This window comes from Pleuronectes platessa, chromosome 13 (genome assembly GCF_947347685.1).
Source record: "Pleuronectes platessa chromosome 13, fPlePla1.1, whole genome shotgun sequence".
Classification (NCBI taxonomy): Eukaryota; Metazoa; Chordata; class Actinopteri; order Pleuronectiformes; family Pleuronectidae; genus Pleuronectes; species Pleuronectes platessa.
In genome coordinates, this window is record NC_070638.1 from 16,884,433 (window position 1) to 16,906,935 (window position 22,503).

General features: G+C 41.9%; 1 protein-coding gene across 1 annotated transcript in view; it reads left to right on the forward strand.

The window, feature by feature from the left end:
• Positions 1 to 1,213: 1,213 nt before the first annotated feature.
• Positions 1,214 to 22,503, forward strand: part of LOC128454523 (low-density lipoprotein receptor-related protein 8) — an 85,954-nt gene continuing 64,664 nt past the window's right edge. Inside the window, exons 1-2 of the mRNA XM_053437939.1 lie at positions 1,214 to 1,280; positions 1,918 to 2,034. Of these exons, the coding sequence (XP_053293914.1) occupies positions 1,214 to 1,280; positions 1,918 to 2,034 (184 nt within the window). The remainder of the gene's footprint in view (positions 1,281 to 1,917; positions 2,035 to 22,503) is intronic.

Here is a 22,503-nt window from a genome sequence, read left to right on the forward strand (position 1 = left end):
CCCGAAAAATCTACACCAGACACCACAGGGACACAACATTGCTTGACCTTACTGAACCCATCTGCTCCTGTTGGTCCCCACCACGGTTCCACCAAAACCTGCATGTCTTGCTCTAAAATTTATTTCACTGACTCGGTGGGTGTCAATTAAAAATATTAACCATTTAAACCACAGCCACAGTCTTATCTCCAGCCAGGTACTGAATCAGGAAACAGCTCCCATTGTTCTTCAGAAGGGCTAAAAGGGCGCTGACCGTGTTACCTTTGTAAAGTTCATACAACTCACATATTTGCTGGTTATATTTAATTAGTAATATTCAATTATAACTTCTGTGTTTTAGTATAAAGATTCAAACTAAAAAATAAAAAATAATCACACTTATTCTATTATATTTTAAAATATAGTAATAATACTAAACTTTATACAGCACTAACAGCACTTAATGTTACAAAATGATTAACAGAAATGAAAAACATTATACACATAAATTAGTAAGTGAGATATTCTGTGCTATTTTACTATTGATATTGTGATACAAATTTACATTATATAAAGAAAAACAACAAAAGGAACCACAGTCAAAACAACAGACATTATTTTCTCTACTTTACAATAATTGTATTATAATTACTATTTCCATTTATATTATAGCTATATTAAAAAAAATCCCTCCTTGTGCCACTGTCTCATCTGTGAATTTCCTCTTCGCATTAGCCGTAAAGCTGCATCTTATCTTATCTTAATGCAATTATAATTAACATCAATTATATAGTATGTTTTAAAAAGGGTGGAAATGAAAAGAACAAGACAAATTCTATTCTATGATCACCATAATGATAACTATAGTATATCAATAATATATGATACACTTTTCTTAAAAAAGTCACAAAGTAAAGAAGAAATACACACAAATGAAAAAAACACCAATCAAAACAATTTACGGCTCCATTCTATTCTGTAAGCTCTAGCTCCGCCCTGCGTGCTGACGTCACGCTCCGGGCAGCCAGTGAGGCGGAGGGATGGAGGATGGAGGGATGTGGTATGAGGCGGAGAGGATGGAGGGAGGGGGGAGTTTCTCTTTCACTCACACACACACACACATAGACAGGCAGCAGCAGCAGCACTGGCGTCGCAGCAGCGCGTCAAGCAGAGCGGCTCTCGGGCTTTGTTCAGTGGATGTGAATGAGGCTGAGCTCCATCACCTGCTCCAGACATGTGGACGGATATAAGGACACTGCTACTTTTACATCTGTTCATCCTCAGGCTGCAGCTAACGGCAGGTCAGTGTGACAGGAATCCAATAGAATATACCGGTGTGTGTGTGTGTGTGTGTGTGTGTGGGAGCGTGTGTTTTTGGTGGGATGTAGAGGTGAGTGACTGGGAGCGCTCCTACTCAGTGTGGGTGATTTCTACTAAAAGAGAGGGAAAAAAAGCAAAAATACTTAACTTAATAATTAACACTAATATTCAGACTTAGTTAATATGAAATCCGTTATGTCTCCGTGTGTGAATAAATGCTTGTGTGGGATGAGGGAGGTGGGAAAAAAAGCCTGTGAGAGTGTGTCATGTGTTCCTGAGCATCCATACTGCATCGGGAGAGCAGTAGTAGAATCTTTGTCCTCATGACTGCTGACAGACTCTGGGCCTCCTCCTCCTCCGCTGCTGCTGCTGCTGCTGCTGCTCATTATATCCTGAAATAAAACTGGATCAATAACTGAAAGAAAAAAAAAGAATAAACACAGAGCATGACGCTGAAAGAGGCTCAGCCAATTGACCTGAATGAAGGCTGAATATCAATTAGGCATTCATTTGCAAATGACAGTTGAACTAGTTGCGGTTACTACAACATTGGGGGTTTGTCTCTCATCCATCTGGACCCTGTTTGTAAGTGTGTGTGTGTGTGTTTTGTTGTTGCAGCCTCGGATGAGTGTGAGGATGGACAGTTCCAGTGCAACAACAAAAGGTGTATACCGACCATCTGGAGGTGCGACGACGATGACGACTGCTCAGACAACAGTGATGAAGAAAACTGTCGTAAGTGAGGCCTCATTGGAGGAATACATTATGGTAACACTATGGATGCAAATAACACTATGGATGCAAATATCTCAATAAGGAGGAGTCATCCCCCCCCCCGCAATCATGGTCTGATCAATGCTATACCCTCCCAGGACTATGAGCTAAAATGAATTGCTTTCTTATGATCTGAATTATAAAGATATAATACAGAACAGTTCTTCATTGAAATGTCCAAAAAGCGACTTGATTTGTGTTGTATATTTTTTGTTGACTTGTGTACCTAAGTTATCCAAAACTTGGCGTTTCGTATTGTTACGCTTTATCAGCGGCTTTGGGGAAAACACACTGCTCTCCAGTTAGCCAGCAGGCTGTTCATTCATTCCCCTGTTTGTACTGGAGAAGGTTTGCGGTTTGAATTCTGGTTTTGGACGGGGGCCTTTCTGTGCAGAGTTTGCATGTGCCCGTCATGTTTGCGTGGTTTTTATCCAGGTAATCCAGCCTTTGCCCAAAATCCAATGTCATATACAAATTTGGGGTTAGGTCAGGTTGAGACTCTGAACTGAACATGTGAGTCTGAATTTTAGTTTGTGTTTGTATGTCGACCCCAAGATACGACCTATCCAGGGTGAACCCCGCCTCTCGCCCAAATCAGCTGGCCCCAGCCTCTCCCCGAGACCCTCAAAAGGTTAATCGGTACACTTGATAGATAGATGGACGGATGGATGTCTGTAGCTGACCTGTAATGTATCACAATTATTCATTGTAACTTGCTGGGTGCTGCGTCACATAGATTTTCATTTGCAATTGTGGCGAAGAGAACAACTCCCTCGCTGCCTCACGACCATGAAGCTTTCTGTTATTGTTTGGATTGAGAGACCCTCAGCGGCTGAAGTTACATATTGTGCGTTTAATGGTCTGTTCCTGGCTCCGATGTTTTTATTGAAGCTTCTTTATCTTAATGTATTTTCTCAGAACAGTTATATGAAGCAGAAAATGCACCAGTGTCTCCCTCAGCTCTCCGTCCTCTCGTAATTTCACATTATTTTCATGGTTGAATATATTTTGCTCTTTATCTATTTGTTTTTTCCTGTTTGCTCACTGTGCATGACATTACCTTATATTCAGGGAGACACAAAAGCTTATAGTCTCCAAAGAGGCACAAATAAAACCATGTACCTAGTAGGGATTAGGTGTGTGTGTGTGTGCGTGTGTGTGTGTGTGTGCGTGTGTGTGTGTGTGTGTGTGTGTGCGTGTGCCTCAGACCGTGTGCGTAGGTGACTTCATCCCTTAGCCATACAAGTATAGAAATCTTAGTAAACATGTTTTTTTTTTTTTTTTAAAAGAGGGTTGATTTGGTTCCCAAAAGTCCCTCCATCAGAAAAAAAACAAATGATCTGAAATGAAAGAATCCCCCTCTCACAATCATAGACATGTGCATTTTCATATCTTGGAAAAATATTCACAACTGATGCTTTGCATACAGACATTCAAAAAAAATGTTGGAACCAATTTGACAATCAGATTCTTTATTTTGTGTTTTTTTGGATTATCCCCTTTCACGCCTTGTTGTTTAACGGGCTCATGTACAACAGCGGATCCAGTTTTACGCTGTGGAATCGAGCGCTGATCACAGTTAACTGCTCAGTGCACAGTACAGACGCCCCCGACAAACTTTTCCTGAGCTGTGTTTACAGAAAGAACTTTTCCTTGATCACTATAACGCAGCGTTTTCACTGTGTTACATGAATATTTTTCAGTTTTCTTCTTATTTTTATTCCTCAAAGAGGAAAATATCGCATATCCTTCGCTTTCATCAAAATTATCCATCTTCAGAGCCAAACCTACTCCAAATCCCCTCTCAGACATCACATCTTTTTGCCGAATATCTTTCATCACCTGACTACTGGATATTGACTTCTGAACAAACGTATCGGGTTATGCTCAAGAACATCACTTTGACATTTGAGAGGGAGGGAGCATTTTGATGCTGTGCTCAGTGTTGTGATGACTGTCAGCCATAGGCGATGCTCAACCCGGTCTTGGATGTGTCTGTGCAGAAATAATAGAATTTCAGTTTTCTTCTGACTGCGTGCCAGTGGCCTATATTTTTTCGGAAGAAACCAGTGATGCTGTGCCAACTCCGAAGCCAAGCTCTGCATGTTTTCCGTGGAGCTACGTTCTCATGTGTCTGGCTTAATTGTGGCTCGGGAGGAATTCCTGCACCTTCCAGCACATATGTATACATATGTGCTCTTTCTCTCTCTCATTCTCTCTCTCTCTCTCTCTCTCCTTCTCTTTATACGTCTCTCTCTTTGTTTGTTTCTGCTGCTTCTGTCTCCTACAAACTCACAACAACCTGCCCTACACAAGCACTTTGGGATTCTTATACTTGTTACTCTGGAGATGTTTCCATTGTTTCTCTGAAAGCAGCAGGACGTATCCTGGGGCGCGCCAACAAAAAGCAGGTCATTTTGAGCATCTTTGCTCCTAAAACATTCATGTGTCACTGCCACACACACACACACACACACACACACACACACACACGCATACAGCTACTCGGATGCTGTTTAGAGAAAATAGCTCTGCCAGCCTTTCCTCAGAATTCGTTTTATGAATGAAGGAGGAAATTGTGAAGGAGATTTTACTATCCACAGTGTCTTTTCCATCATTCCGAGCTCCGGACATGTTTAGTGTTTGAGTGAAAACACTTCTCTCCTGAAAGCTGAGACCACTGTCAACCCACGATTTGAAGATGGCGACAGTCCGCCATTACATACCCTGTTACATACTGTACATTATATTAGAGAGTGGCCTTCACTTTCTGCATCCATCTCCTCTCCTTGTGAGGCTCGCTGTATCTGCGTGGGCAGGCGGATCAGGCTGTGTGTGTGTGTGTGTGTGTGTGTGTGTGCGTGTGTTTATACGTGTGTGTGTGTACGCAGAGTCAGATCTGTCTCTGCATTTGCATCCTCACAGTGCTTGACTGCTGATTGGCTGAAGGAGCATTTATCTCACCTGTATGGACGAGAACACATTACTGATTCAAATGATGCAACTATCACTTCCCACATACCTCCATGCGTCATTTACGTTGACATGGTCGTAAGCAATGCCTCCACTAGAGGGCAGCACAGAGGCGATAGGTTCTGACAACCACAAACTCTGCGACGGCGGATAAGGTTGTGTGTCTGCTTGTAATGCCCAAACACAATGGAAGGAAATGTAGTTTATGGCTGGAAGAAATTGCACAGCAAGAAAGAAAAAGTATATAGTATAAAGTAGATTAATGGAGTGTGATCAAGTTACAAAATAGGAGCCTCAAAAGTAGCTTAAATCAAGGCAGCCTGTTTTCCCTTTTAGCATTATTAGCAAACAAACTTCAAGTTCCTCCTCGACAAAAACACCAGTCCAGAGCTGGATCAGAGGAGCCGACGCAACGTACAGGGGGAGCAGTCGGACTATTCAACCGTGCAGTGTGAACACATACATCGTGAGTTTTCTCTTTCCATCTCAGACGACTTACAGTGCGAGGTGGACTGGAAATGGACCGACAGCTCCCTCCGTGTGTAGAGTATGAATGAGCCTTAAAGGTTTTTAGTTCTTCAACTCGGACCACGTTTGATTTGGAGAAGAGGTGCTCGGGCACATCGCGCAGCTCTGGCGATATTTAATTAATTTGTTACTTTTAAAGTCATTCTCCGGGGTTGAGTCTGGAAGCGCCCTCTGCTATTTCTACATCTGAACAAGCCAGTGAGCCAGTGATCAAAGACAGTGAGCACAGTGGAGTGAAACTTGTGCTGCACAGACTCGTGGGCTGATGGTCCAGCTTCTACACACATCACAAACTACACAGTTGTCTCCTGGTGGACTGTGAAGTGGTTGCGAGGGAGGGCGTCACTTTCTGTCACTTCTTCTTACATTCTCGATATATTATTTTACAGTACAGTGCCAGGACCAAGCATCCAGTGGCTGAACGTGTGCAACGGACTGTGGTTGTGAAATATGCCGACAGCAGAGAACCTGTGCTGCAGCTCCTGATTTAAGCATCCCCTTGTTTTTAACCCGGGTGGTGCAAATTTACGGAACACGTGTAAAAGCCTTAAAAACGTTGTCGCTGCTCATATTCGAGTCATACCCTCTATATGCACCATTATCCTCCACCATCCTCCACCCTGTTTTTCCGTTATAACCACCATCCCCCACCAGCCCACCCCCAGACGGCGCTCCCATCTCTTCATCTACCCCACCATCCCCCCTCATCAAAACTCGTATTCCCCGCTGACCAATCACTGGCTGCGTACACCCACACATTCATAGATTCATAATTCCCTGTACAAGCAAGGACACAAGTATGGACCTGATGAATGCTGGCATAAATGCATATGTACGTTCTATACAACTTTCGAGACCTCGATAAAAAGAGAAAAAGGAGTAAATGATATAAAGAGTATTCTTTTTTTTCTTTTTTATTCCAAGCTGCCTGCTTGTTCTCCAGCCTCCAGTCATTCACAGGTTTGCTTCTGGGGGAATGATGTAACAGCCACAGGTTGAGCGTCAGTAGATTTTTTTTCTGTATTGTTTCTCTAATGCAACCTTGACTTGGAAAAGATTGCTTTTTATAAAAGGTCTATGGTGCAGAGTGACGGTAGAAACCTTTGCGTTCATCTTAACTGGTTTAATAATTCATAGTCCATGTTTATCATAAAAGTATTACTGTTCACATGTGTGGTTTATACATACATTTGAATGGTTTACTAAACTGCTGTTATTTTGCCCTGCATTGCATGTCGGCAGTTTCAGAGGTCTGTTAAGGATTCTGCATACTAACAGACCCAAGTGCACAACTTTTCAAAACAAAAGCCTTGTTCTTCGACCCACCAGAAAGAATTATGGCAACAAAACAAACGCTGTGCTTTTACTTTGCTGGCAAATTGCTAAAGAGGAAGTGAGTCAGCACCCGTGATACCTATGAACGTCTGTGTCTGTCCTGTATGGCGAAATAAAAATAATCAAATTACCAAAATTATCCGGTGGTGCAGATATTATTGACAGAACACAGCTGTAGTTTATCTGAGGATGTAGAAGAAGACCTGTTCTTCTGTTAGCACACTGCCTGATCTCCACTTACTGCTACAGATATTTTTCTATTAATATTGTTAAAATAACGTATTGTGTGTCCAAAGATTTATTTGTTGAATTTGCAGGTAGCTTGTATACTTTTAAACATGTAGTATCAAAAAAGTGCTGCGGTATTGACACTTTTGATAATCCTAATACAGAATATAAAGACAGATGAATTCACACCAATGGACTCTGCTCTCCTACAGATATAGCAAAGTTGAATCCACATGCACCACGATAGAAACCTAGGCCACTGAGTGCATCGTGTTTTTGAGGTGAGGATGAGATGCAAAGCCGCCGCGCTCCTCACTGCTTCCCGGATCTAGAGGCTGCAGTTGAAGAACTCTGCCACGAATTCTCAAAGTCAGATCTGTGCCAACTCTGACACGGAGCTGCTGTTTAATCCTCCTTATGATTATAGAGGCGTATCAGCCACTCTCCATCGCATCTGCGCTACCTTCAAAGTCCGGCGCGTGTCCGCTCCACTTTGTTCTCATGCTTGGATGTGATAACGATCTGTTTCTTCTACGTCCGCGTTCATGAATTTAAAATCTGCACCTGAAGAAGAGCTGAACGGGTGCCTTTGTTTTCATCCGTGATGCAGAATCAGCAAACTGCGTGCCTCCCCCCTTTGTGCTCCATCTTTTTTACATAATAAATCCTCCTTCGGATGGAGACTCACTTTTAAAACTGCGAGCGCTCTCCCACAGCTCCTGGAGTCATTGTTTATGTCTTTATTCTAAAGCCTTTCAGTGGATGCAGCTTCCTCTGCATGTCGTCACACCATGAACAATGTAGAACTGCTCAAAGTAGACTGGAGCTTTGTCTCATACGGAAGTCTCCAGTTTTTAAAGCTCAGCGTACAACTGTTACACCTGACTCCTGCCCAACTACTTTTACAGGTGCACCGATATTCTTAATAAGACATTACTCGTAGTATGGCGGGTGTGTAAATGAGCTGCTATAAGAATTATCCATTCATATTCCCGTTTACATGTTACAGAGAATAGCCCGTTTATGTCCACTCAGCATACGTTTAACGTTATTGCACCAGTTTTAAAGTCGTATGTCACAAAATAAATCCTTCAGGACATTATAATGTGACTTAGATCAAAATACTCCACAGGTCTTAATTGAATTACTACATATTCTCAGTATGACCTTATTCAGGTTAAGTTAGTCAGAAAAATAGTATTTTCTATGTAGTGGTTTTAGGAATATGTTATGATTGAGTATAAAAATAGATTACATGATCGTCCAGAGCTTTTGGTTTCTCACCATGTTGTTGTTTTTGTGCTGGACTTCATGCTGGGTTCCTGGCAGGAGCATCTACCATTCTGTTCCTTGAAATGATTCAGGTATTGTTTGACAACTTGAGAGCAAGTTCAGTTTTAATTGTGATTTTTGTTTTTTTTGTGCTGATCTGTTACTCATCCCCTGCATTGAATTTCAAACTACATTGTTGCTCTTAAATGTTTCCCTCTCCTCTCCCCTCCTCTCCTCTCCTCAGAAGTATTCTGACTCTCTCTGTTGATGGGCAGCAGGAGCACAAACCTTTCCAGTTAGCTCCACAGTTTGAGATCTGTTGGCCTTGTTTGTCCTGCTCTGGCAGCTTGTTGTTGTTCTCTGAGCTTGGTGGAACTTAACCCAGCAGCGCAATTCTCTACCTCCACCAAGAAGGTTATGTTTCCGTTGGTGATTGATAGTTGGCAAAGATACACAAAAAAACGATAATCATGAAACTTGGTGTAAGTATGATATGGGTAAATCAATCAATAACATTTTTTCTCTATAGCCCATACTCATACAGATCCAAATTTAAACTGGATCTAGTGGATTTAAATGTGTTTGTATACGGCTTGTAAAGCTAAATGTTGATGATGGGGAAAAACTAATCATTGAAAATGGGGGAAGAAATTATTTTGATTTGTAGATTGAATTAAAGAGTTTGTTTGTGTTTCTGTCAAATTCTCTTGTGTTTTTTGACACTATTTACTTATTTATTTTGTATCTTTTCAACACGATGATGCACTTTATGTGTCAGCTCTGAGTGAATTAAGTATATTTTAACTCACTCGCTTGCCGCTCACATAATCACAGCAGAGCCTTTATTAGTGTACCGATTTGTATTAGCCTACATAAAAGGGATGTTTTATGGCAAAAGCAGAATGTTATATGTGAATTGACTCAATTGAGTATTGAGTCAGTGTTGGACTGACATCAGTCCCGAATTATTTACTTAAAAATCGAGTTTGAAGTGAAAATGCACATCCCTTGAGAATAATAAAGTAGCAGGAAAACAGCAGAGTAATCAATAATAATAATCATTATTCAGCCCTAATGTTTTGGAATAATTTAATAATTTAATAATAAAATGCAGATAATTTACTTTTAGTTATTAAGCAGTTCATGTGATGAACAGTGTGTTTCTTTGATAATAAGTTAATTAAGTATAAATCAGGTTTTAAATCAGACCAGACATTTTCTCCCAGGATGCTTTGCATTTTCTGTCTTCATTTGCCAGAAAAACGTTGAAGGCCATTGCTCTGATACAGCTGTGCCCATCTGTGTGATGTGTGATGTGTGATGTGTGATGTGTGTGTGTGTGTGTGTGTGTGTGTGTGTGTGTGTGTGTGTGTGTGTGTGTGTGTGTGTGTGTTTTTCCTCTTTGGCTGGCCCTATCTGCCCTGTGGTTGCATGTCTCAGAGCCACCTTCCCCAAAGTGATCATTAAGAAGTCTGCGGTTCCAATTGAGCTATTATCTCAGATTAGTGTGTCGCTATACGCAGAGCTGCTGAGAGAGAGAGAGAGGGAGAGAGAGAGAGGATGAGTGAGAGCGGATGAGTGAGAGAGAGAGCATGAGAGAGAGAGAGGATGAGTGAGAGAGAGAGAGAGAGATAGAGAGAGAGAGATTAATGTGTGGGTATAAAACATCACTCAGCCTCAGCCTCTTGCCCTCATTGTCCATATATTTATCCCCCATTCCACATATCCTTTTAGTGTCCAGCACCTAAGAGAAACCATTTGTTTGCATCATATTTAACTTCACCCCACCAAAGAAAATCTTCATTTCTTTTAAAATCTAAAAAGCAGATATTTCTGTGGGGACACTCGTAGCTATGGGCTTTTGTCTCATGATAAATGCACTCAGCTCAGTTGAATCATTACAAAAAAACGATGCAGTATTAAAACAATATTAACTGTAGTTTGAACAGACTAGAGTTTTTATTGCGTTAAAGTCAATTCAGACTTTTTTGTGAGTAAAATAAATGTTGTTTAAACATTGTCAGGGAATCGCTATCGGTGCAAGTTTAGTCAATGTGACTATAGATCAGTGTCAGAGGCTAGATGTTGTGTCACATGCCTCGTGGTGAAAAGTACATCATCCATATTTACATAGCTGTGACAAACTGTTTTCCCTCGATAGCACCACAGGCTGCTTTAAAAACTGATAAATGTCAGGTTAAAAATAAAGGTAGCTGACATCAAGCGATTCATTCAGTCCCATTTTAATACGGACATTACACTTTAAGAACTAGTGCAGTCTGGGTATGCATTTGGTGAAACGTTGTTGGTCTTTTATGCCACAGTTTAAATTTAGTTTTTAAAAAGCATCACTGTTGCTATGGTTGCTACTGTCGTCCACACTACTGTGGTGTTTCCGACGTTTGTAAACGATGATGCAGTCGCCCATATTCGCTTCCTGATGATGACTATCAGTCACGACTCGTCTACCAGTGGAGAATACAAAGCGCTCAAACCCTGTGGCCTCACTGGGTGCGTGTGTTTGCTGCACAGCTGCTTCTTGAGGTTTCTGCTACATCTACTGTATTTGCTTGAATTAACGTAGCATGTGTACTCAAATAAATGCCAGTTCTGCAAATATTTCATAAAATAAACCTTGTTAAAACCAATGAGTGGATTCAGTCAACAGACGTGCTAGAGTGCTTTTACTTTGAAACAGCCAGTTTATATGTTTGTGACATATTCCACAGATATAAACACTGAAGCTGTGGTGAAAGCTCATTTTCACCGTCTGGTTTGCTGTGAACCTCATGCGGAGAAAACAGGCGAGAGCCAGACTCTCTCGAGGAGCAGCGCGGCTCACGCTCGCAGTGTGGCTGCTTTAACCTGATAACATGGAATGAAAAGCAAGACGTTCCCCCCCCGCACACGAGCCGCAGTGTGGCCCCGGTGTGACACTCCCTGTTAGGAAGAGTTCCACCTCATCATCACTTCAAGAAATGAAATTCCTGCTCTCACTTTTCACCATCGCTGTTCCAAGTGTGTTGTATTTTAAGCAACCAACTCCAGAAGAGACAAGCACACTCATGTCCAGTGTAAGTGAACGATCACGTGTTTCGTGTTTTCTGCTGTGTTGGTACGGACGGGCGATTACTTCTGATACAAAGCTCGTCTGGATGGAGATTGTTTTTTGCTCTTAATTGTGAAGTTGAAAGCTGAGCCACGGTATTGAAACCTGAACACGTTAGGGACACAGTGATGCAGCTCCACATGGCTCTAGGTTTTTCCGTGGCAGTGATTCAGTAGTAGCAGTGAAGTGAACCCAGGTTACATCGAGAATCAATAAGACACATGCTGGATGTTTGAGAGCGGCTGCCTGCTCTGTGAACCCAGACCTCAGGGCCGCAGTCATCCAGGCAGACATCGCCTTTCATCCACAATCACTGTCAGGAAAAAGAAACGACCCACGAGGGGGCTTGTTGGCAGACATAGCCATAACTGTGGAGCATAATTCGCAACTTCTGAGTCATGTTTTGTTAAAAAATGCCACTCCATGTGACTCAATAGCTGCGCTCGGGACTCTCTGCCCACAGCTTGGGACTGGAGTCAGGTTCTGACTCTCCCTCTATTTTGATTTATTTGTTTATGGATGAGTACACTCGCTCATCGTGGACCTTCAGAGCACATTATTCCACTGTGAAGTCAAACCAGTTTAATGGAGAGCGTCAGCGGCTCGTGCACGTGGCGCTGACGTGAAGTGATGAGCTAACAGCTGAGACACAGCAGCCGAGCCCTCAAGTCTCTTTCTTTTTACTGATGATTCAGTGAAGCTGGATGAATTATGAGCGTCAGCTCCGCTCGGAGAAGCAGCGACAGTCGCCTCTGCCACACAGTGACTCACTACATCACCACCATCCTAATGTTAAAGCTTCGCATGCAGGCCAACCCTGCCATGAAATCTTCCCACCTTCCTGCCTGTCTCAATGCAGCCATCACACCCAATGTGCCTGGTTACTACTGAACTGGGACCATTGTGTTTCTTCCAAAGGGCCCGAGAGGTGTAAAGAAAAAGCAGTCACAACTTGATTTGTGACAGAAAAAGTCAATAAGGAGCAGGTACCTTGAGGACTGAGATATTCCATCATTCTATTTCATCGTTTATATTTCTTCTCTATAAACTTAGTGTTGGTGAACCCAAACAACAAGTGTTACAACCAAAATGAGGTTTCCGCAATGTAGTTAGCCTTTTGGACCAATAGCAGTTAGTCGAGAAAGCATGAAGGAATAAAACGAGAGAAAGAGGCGGAAGCGGCTGGCAAGACCATTAGGAACTGTTGAGGATTTTCACATGCAATCTAATGTCAATACATAGTATATAAAACAGAAGTTTTTAGTCGGCTCCCTCAATTACAATGTGAAACCAAATCGCTAATAAGAACATGAACCTTGGTGTGGACCTTCAGATGTGAAAACACCCCAAAACACAAATAAATGTGATTTTCAGTCATCAGGGCTCCAAACCTAAAACACAAATTTACAGACATCAAAATAAAATTTAAATGGATACACATTACATCCACACTGGTACTGATTCCATGCTTTGGCATATAAAAACATTTTATTTAAATAATTTTCCCCTTTTGAATTGTTTCCACATATTTATAATGCTTATAAAAGCAAGTGGAAGAAAATGTTATTGGTGATAAACAACTGCAAAAAAGGCAAATCCTGCACAACTTAGCAGATGGAACCACAGGTATTTACTAACTTATCATTTTGACACAATATATAAAAAGAAGTTGTCTTGTGTTTATAGTTCTGACAGCTCAATGAAAACGAGTCGAATGAACAGAATAAGTCTGTTTGACTTGTGTGACTCTGTATAATTTTCATGAAAACCCCAATTAAATTACATTACATTCCCATTTCTATGTGATTGTGCAGACGGCAGTCCTTCAGTGTTTCCTCTTCTTCTCAGCTGCTGATTATGTAGCATGAGCTGAATGAAGCTCTTAATGCTCTTTAGGCTTTTATTCATTCTAGTAGTGAAGTGGAAGTGGTTGCTCTTTCCTCTGAATGAACGATAAATTAGGTTTTCAGCACAAATGCAGAATTTATGAACCCAAGATAAATAGGGATTTAATATTGTCAGACACTGCGTTACCTGAACAGTGCAACAGCAAACAAGGATCAGGCTGAGACTCATATACTCAGCAGTAGTTTGTAGTGTGCAGGCGCCGCGCAGCCAGACAGGAACTAATACATGATAACCAGCTTTCTGATTAGAGGAAGAATGATGCTTCACACTCTACTCTGTGATGCTTCTATCATTATTGCAAAATACTTAGTTACCCTGAATGTGTGTAATAGGCAGCAGGGTCGTACCTCGGTACTTCAGCAGACCTTTTCTTGAAAGTGTTTGTTAGAGAAAGGTGAGGGAAACTGTTGCTGACCTCCTGAGATTTTGGGAAACCCGATTGTGATCAAAGCTCAAGAGCTAAGCTCTTCCAAGAGATGGATATGTTTTAAATGCATAGCCACCGGCCACTTGCACATGCACGCACAAACATGCACAAGCACAGACACACACTGACACACACATTCTGTTGGCTGTAGACTAATGGAATTACTTTTTATACACAAACACACAACAACACTGTTTTGACTTGTTTGTGCGCACTGGTTGTGCACAGGAAATCTTGTAATCTCATGTGACACGGATCACCAGAGAGGGATGAACAAGAGCAACGGAGAGAGAGAGAGAGCGAGAAAGGTGAGAATGAAAGGAGAGAAGAAAAAAGAGGGAAGTGTTGAGGCGAGCCAAGGGGAGTGTTGCTATGGAACTGGGGGGATGGAGGCAGGGATGGAGAGTGCTGCAGGGTCATTGATTGTGGAGTTCGTTATTGTTGTGATGCAGATCAGATAGAAGTGTATCGGAAAAGATGGGCAGCCCATCAGGATTCACCAGTTCTGTCTCCTTCACGAAGGTCAAAGTTGAGGATATTGTTTTCAGCAGCACTGTCTGCACGGCGTTGTGTGTGCGCCGCTCAGACTACAGAGCTAGTGTCGAGAGAGATAACGACAATGGCAGCCGTTTGTTTTGAATGAAGACGAACAGAGCAGCTTTACAGGAGGGGTTCAGCTCACTGCAGAACATCTGCTCAGTGGTACTGCTGGGAACACCTGGCACACGTACAGCACGCCTGCTCTACTTACAGCACTGTTTGAAGTACATTTTCTCTGTTTAGCTAGGAAAACAGAGGCAAAGCGGACTTTCTGTATTTCCATTTGAACAACAGAGTTCATGTATTTAAATAGCAGCTTAGGCTGCAGCCATACTACTGCGTTTTAAGTTTGAAAAGTCTGTATAACTTTCATGTCCATGCTAACCTGAAAACACATTTCGCTCGACCACTCGCTTACAGTGGGCATGTGCCAGTGTTAACAGGAATTAGTCATATAATAGCTTTCCTTGTAAAATGCAGAATTTCACTGCACATCAGCTTTAAGCAAAGAACAAGGTCATCAACGCGTAATTGATTATCCATGTTGTGGAAGGAAAATCATTCAAAATCGAGTTATAGAGCAAACAGTAGACAAAGAAAGAATGCAAATGTGCACCTTGCTGAATCAGGAATTGTGCAATGATGTTGAACATATAACTGGCCCTTCTGTTTAAATCGTGGCCCCCTTATTGCCCTTGGTTTAGAAAAAGCCTAGATCCGCCACTGCTGGCAGCAGCACTGATGCAGGGCAGCAGAGGCATTGACAGGTGAAGGGAGCGATGGGAAATCATTGCAGCTTAAACAGACCACCAAATAGGGAGGGTGTGTATGATGGAGGATTGTGGAGAGTGATGCATGTCACATGATTAGAGCAGTGCAGCTCCAGTTGACTCTCTGAATCAGCTTGCAAGGGTTGCTTTATTTAAATATGCTTCAGTACACTGGTAAAACAAAAGTTTGTTCTCCCTCAACCCACCAGCAGGACCTAAATAAATTCTGCATAATACATCGCTACAGCCCTGCAGTAATGACACACAGTAAACTTTAAAACAAATCTCAATCCAGAGCCGAACAAAGATAGTTTTTGCTGCAGGATTATTATACATGCAGGTGTTGTTGCATCCATCTGTTTCTCCGATATTGCCTCCTCTGATCCGCCTCTAAAATCATTAACCGCTCTATCTTTCAATTTGTAGTGATCCCCAAAGATGTGTCACTTCTTTGTATCTATCCAGCAGAAACCTCACTTTAACATGCAGCACTAAGGCCTACTTTGAATCTCAATGGCGCATACTGTATATTATTATTATTATTATTGCAGGTTAGAAATGGCAGCAGAATTGCCCCAGAAAAGCCTTCATTAAATTTGCCTCATGCAACAGGAAGCTACTATTGCATTTGAAAGCTTGCAGCTCATTTCACACAGTGCTTTGTGATCTTGACATTAAGTGAAAGCTTGTATTCGTTTTGTGCCAAAGGCTGATAGAAATAGTTTTGTCAAAGCAGAAACTTTGCTGATAAAATGTCACGTTCCTGTATTAGCACTAATGTAACCTCATGGATTTGAGGTGTCATTTCCAAATGAGTATCCAAAATCTTAACCCATTAGCCAAGTTACGCTGCCAAAGCCAACTCAAACATAGACTCTATATGGAAATAGTCGACCTGACTGCTCACAGCAAAAATGTAATGTGGAACAGGTCATAAATCAAACAAAAAATTCAAAGGACTGGTCAAATTGTAGGTAGCTATTATCACACACATGTATGTCAAAGTGCTCATTATTCAAATATGTTTGGTTTTATTTGATTGTTTGATTCTATAAAAACAAGGTAAAATATGTCATTCCTGTGTAGTGGGAGGAAGAGGAGACGTGTCGTCCATCTTTATATCTAGTCTATTATCTTTCCCTGTCTACAGACAGTAATCAGTGTATCCAGCAAATCGTTGCATCACTTATGTGTTGTGACATTTTGGTCCTGAGGAATGTAGAAGACTGTGGATTTGGTATTCCTTAGTAAGTTAGACATTATGAAAATAGCTTGCGTACCCCTTCACTGTCTGTCCCTTCCGTTCAAGTGAGCCAACCAATTGTGCCGTTATTTTAATGGAGCCCCTGAGTGCTACATGCATGAAAGAAACTGCAGTTAAGAGCATAGTTTCTTTCTCACCTTCAGTTTTTCCCCCCAGAGACACTCTCCTGGAGATGCAGCGCATACTGATACGACTGTATATGCAGCAGATGTAGAGACACAGTTGTGCGCCTCAAAAAAGAGAAAAAACTAAAATCAGGGACGGGCAGCTCTGCGTGTTGTGACAGTGAAGTCAGTGAAGTGTGGGGGTTGATTCTTAATAATTTACAAACAACAATTTACAACTCCTTCCCACCCTCGGGGCATCAAGGTGTATTCAATCCACTGATATACAACATTAATACATAGCAGTAAACCGCTTGTGTCATGTGCCCAGGCTGCACAGTGGCTGCATTGTGCTGCCGTGCATATACTCAGCTGCTCCGGAGCTGAGAGGGAAGCTTTTAGTCTGTTTTTATGGTGGGCGGCTGCTGGACTCTTTGATTGACTCCTTTTCACAGTGGGCATTTGGTGGAGCCACGCTAAAGGATTTCAGCCCTCACAGAGTCCATCAATGCCTGTCTGCCACTGCGCTCCCCCTGTCTGACTCCAGTGGGCAGAAGAAGAAGAAGAAGAAGAAAGGGTGAGGTGTGGGTGAGAAGAAGAAAAGACAAAATAAAGTTTGAAGCTTGGAGCACATAGAAAGGGGGTCTACTTGTGTGGGGGGAGAGAGTGTGCGCGTGAGAGCGTTGTGTTCGATGCTCAAATGCCAACAGCAGCTGCTGCAGAAATCTAAGGGTATCTTAATTACACTGTCGTTGCTAGGGGCAGATTTTCTCGAACAAGTAATTTAACCTCGGGCAGTGTTACACTTATGCTAATTTGCGTCTGCAGAGGGATATGTAAAACCCTGCTCTCAAGGCCCTGTCACAGCAATTTGCAGTGCCTTAGTCTTCAGGCCAGTGGGGGTCTCTCTGTAAATTTGGTCCGCATAGCATTGTGTTTCGTGTTATCGGAACTGCAAGGAAGAGAGAGAGAGAGAGAGAGAGAGAGAGAGAGAGGAGAGAGAGAGAGAGAGAGAGAGAGAGAGAGAGAGAGAGAGAGAGAGAGAGAGAGAGAGAGAGAGAGAGTGAGAGAGTGAGAGAGAGAGAGAGAAGAGAGAGAGATGAGAGAGAGAGAGAGAGAGAGAGAGAGAGAGAGAGAGAGAGAGAGAGAGAGAGAGAGAGAGAGAGAGAGAGAGAGAGAGAGAGAGAGAGAGAGAGAGAGAGAGAGATGGCCCTTTCTCCTTGCAGGGTAAAAGGCTAATCCTCCAATTCCCATTGTAGGCCCTCAATGAGTAGACAGACACTGTAATCCAGTATGGCACACATTTCCATATACAGGAGGAGCTGCGCTGAAGGCTTTAATGCATTTGGCTGCCTGTGACTTGGATTGGCAAGGCACTTTTAGCATTCATTCTTAAATTCGGACAGATTATAGGCTAAAAATGAATAATAGACAACTGAAAAGTAATGGGACTAGTCGTAAACCTTTCTGAGGGCTTTAACAACTATCTTATTTCTGTCCTGTATTCAGATACCGGGATGTAATTACGTACTTAGGGCTGCCTGCAAGCACTTTCATAGATTCATTTATATAGTCTGAATGCAGAGAAATCTCAGAGACCCAAATATCCATGACAAATAGCTCTTGTTACGGATAAGAGGCTTCATTTTAACTTATTTATGATTTATCTAAGTTATGCTCTTTTAACCTTAGTGTTATATGTATTCATTAGCAAGATTAGAGTCTTGAATACTTTTGTCTTCCCAGTACTATGCCATTGATTTGTTTTTCTCCTTAACCTGACTTTAGCCTTCACTCCGTGGACTTTTGGTATTGGCCAATACCGAGCACAGATCTTATACCGGTGCATAAATAAAACAACAATTAAACCTGTATGGAAGTGATGATTGCTGTCATTGTTGTAGGACCTGGCTCAGGTTAAACCCTTTGAAAAACCAAACACACAAAGAACTAATGACATAGAAATAATTTTATGATATCGTTTGACTGTTGAACTGAAAAAGAACACAAATGAATTAATCTAGAAATGCACAGCAATCTGCAACACGGAAGATGATGCCATGGGGCTATAGGATTAGAGGTGAAACGTCAAGAAACACAAGCCCAGCTGCACCTGTATAACTCCTGAAGATACCATGACCTGGATGGCTGAGAGCCATCACAGCAATGGTGGTGGCAATGCAACTTAAAGTTTCGCTAACAGCTAAAAGCAGCAGGAGAAGGAGAATTGTATAGTTCAGCAACAACAAAAACTAATCTATATCTCACAATGGTAGACTTGTCGGTCTGAAGTTTTCTGCCACTCCTTCTAACTTTCCGATTATTCACCGATAAAGGATCAAATAAATTCTGCCAGCATCTACCCTCTTCTGAATGAAGTTTTACAGGATGTATGGAAATGTCTGGAGGGACTTTCTTCGTCTCTCTTGCTATATATGTGACAGGAGAAGGACGGATAATTTAGCAGCTGTTATCACAAGGGACATACTCCATTAGTGGCTTATTCCATGAATCGTTCACTGACCTAGTTACACTTGGGAGGAGTGAGATATGAACAACTTGGGAACTAAGGTACATCTCATGTATGTTAGCAGTGGGGCTCTAGACTTGTTCTTCAGTCCCTGTTGGTCCATCATTGTGGTTGGATGCAACAATTTCAACATACTTATAGATCCTTCTGATTTTGGATTTTTCCCACTTTTGGTTGGATGTTACGACTGCTGTTTTTTCTGTTTGTCTGTCTGTACAGCAGGAGTACACAAAAACTACTTCACAGTTTTTGTTAACATTTTAAATTTTGGGGATATTTAAGTGAATTTCTCAAAAAATGATGTAGCTATCCTAATGATAGTCCATATGTATATTTAGTCTGGATGCAGATTTTGTGATTCTAATGGTTTGGAGGATGATCTTTATTTAGTTATGAGCTCTTCAAGTGCCCATCACGTTTAAAACGTTATAAAGTGGTTAACATTTAAAAGGGGAAATCGCTCCGTCACTGTTTAAGTATTTTTGGACTGTTGTCACTCAGGCCTCAAGCTTTTGGTCCTGGAGTCATTACTACTTTTGACAGCTGGATAATGATCAATAAAAGGAGTGTCACCTGTGTGCAGCTAGAGTGAAACTGGGAGGAGATTGTCCAAGTGGAGGGGAAATCACCTTGGGATACTCCTCATTCATTTCTATTCATCTGTTTCGCTCAGCAGCACAGACTCTAAATTCTGAGTCATACTTTATTCTGAAATTGCTGTAAAAGAATGTTAAGGGTTGCTTTAGTCTTTTTAACAGTGTGCTATGATTGGATATAATGAATCATATATAAGTATAAAAGTACAGTTGTAAGCGTTTGATTGGACGTAGGCGCAGGAAGTTTTGCAGTCAGCTGTATGCTTATTGTGGATTTTGCAATAAACTCACAGTGCTGATGTTGACCGCCTGAGATCTCGTACAAGACTTTCAAAAATTCTCCACTATTAATGTCTTAACTATATCTGTAGTGGAGGCTTTCATCTGATGTCTTTGATAAACTGTCAACATGTTAAAATCTTCAGATATCAGAGGGTTGAGCTCTACTTTCAGAATCAATGATTTCTATTTCTTTTTCCGAAAATTCTTTGAACTCAAGCCTTTAAAAACAGGTTCTCTGATCAATACGTCTCAGAGGTAAAAGTCTTGGCAGACCACTGGGACTTTGCTTAGCAATGCAAGACCTCCATACTCATTAACACATAACATAACACAAAGCAGAAGGGTGCAGCCTCTGCAGAAAGTTATGTTCACCAGGATCTTGGTTTGAATCCCAGACTGTGGTGATTCAGCCCAAGAGGAGGAAGGTTTCAGAGTCATTTCCACTGAAGCGTGCAGGAGAAAATCTGGAGGGAATAGTGATGGTGAATGTGTCAGCAGTTTAGCTGAAAGACCTTCTCTCAAACTGTGTGTTTCTCTGGTTTCTAGACCAGTGAGACTCTATAAACAAAAACTATGGGGCAGGTAACCACACACACACACACACACACAGTTATTACCTCAATGCTAGGTTGTCTAGCATTGAGCGACGACTCCTATAGCAGCACACACACTTCTATGGCAAAGATGTTCGAGGCTTCTCGCCTCCAGAGTTCCCTGACGGCCAAGACCAGGCTGGTGCCCAGACAGCTGGGGCTAAGACATGTCTGAAGAGCACGGTGGTCCCAAGACGTTCAAGCTGTTGGCGCAGGCGGCTCTCTCAGCCAGCAGTTCAAATGTGTGTGCGGGAGACAGCCGAGGGACTGGAGAGGATGGGGGACATATTTGAATGTTAGACGATGTGGTGGTACACGGGTTTAGTTACAGGTTAGATTTGAAATGAGCCTGGCTTTCCAGATTAACACTAACAAGCTGTCGCTGGTGCCTTTTCAAATAAATGTCATGACGTAGAGACATCTTTTAAGGTCGGCTGCAAGATCCAAGATGGTATGAATCACTAGGTATTGTTTTGAGTCATGCATTAACTTGAATGTAGACATTCATAAACGTGGTAACAAATGTTATGTTATTTAAAATATATTACTTTCATCAATACCAATCAAAAAAAATTTTTTGTATCACGAGAGGCTCATCCAATCTTTTGCGGGATTAGTTTTGATAGGAAGTTTCCTGTTTTGATAAAATTAGGCTTTAGCATTAATAGATGCATTCGCCGCCTCCAGCTGTGGAAAGGTGCACGCTGTCTGACCCTTGCCAAAGACTCGGGAACAGCAGTAGGGGCTGGTTCCTGCAGACGCCCGCTGTTAAAACCTTGCCTTGCTTCTGTCACTGCCTGCCATAATTAGATTCCTCTGCCAAACTGCTTAAAATTCCTCTCCAAGAGTTTCTCAATGAAATGCTCGGTAATTGCTTGGCTCTTCATAACGGCTGCTCATATTTTTCAAGGCACAGCGGTCCTCGTGGAACAATCACAGACACATTGCCCTACACGTCCTCAGCAACTCATACAAACACTACTCACTTTCAAGGGTGGGAGCTTGGCAGTTCCCGTCGGGTGTGTCCCCGCGGTCGCTACCTGCTGCTCTTCCGCAGACAGGTTGTGCAGTTTACTCCCTCCACCATCCCACCTTCCTCCTGTTACAAAGGCATTTCACTTGAAATCTTACCTTCCATTTTGTCAGTGTCTGCTGAGCTGTTCTGACACCCCTGCGGTTTGACTGGCCTCTTTGCTGAACCATTAGCTTGCAATGCTGGCATTTTTACCACAAGCACACCGAATAGCAGAACCTGTGCCTCTTCTAAATAAAACTGTGTAAATCCTTGTACAACAATTACTTTACCTTTCACAATGAGACGTGGAATTCCTGGCTGAATTCTAAATTAGATTTCCTAGCAGAAGAGATTATCCTATTACATAGGATTGGATGAAATTACAGTAAGGTTGCATCACTGGCTTAGAAATACCATATGTGAGCTGTAAAGGAGGAACGGTATATCTGAAATCCATGGAGCAATACCCTCTATTCAACAAGGGTCATGAAGCCAATCCCAAGCCCCCTTTTCCACTGATCAAAAAACGCCCACTAACATCTGGCTTTTGTCTGCAGTGCGAATGGATGCAATCGGCATTCATGCCTGGGTCAAATGTCTCTCGGGTAGAACCAGGATTTGATCGAATCCTGTTCTGATCAGCAGTGATGAAAACGTGGCACTCTTATGAACGTGCTTATGTTTTCTTCTTATTCTTTGCTTTGACAGTCTAGATGTTGGCGCTGCAACTTTTCTGGCGGCAATGTTATAAAGCACATTGACTATCCGGGTGTTAATGCGTAAATATCCATGAACGTCTGTGTACTGTTCGTGTTTTACGTCTGTGGAATTAGAAAGCTTTGCAAATCTGATATGTAGCACCTAAAAAAGGATACATACACATTGAGACACAACCGTCAACAATCATAATTGATAAATAAATTATAGTAAGAAAGATAAAATCAGTATAATAACAG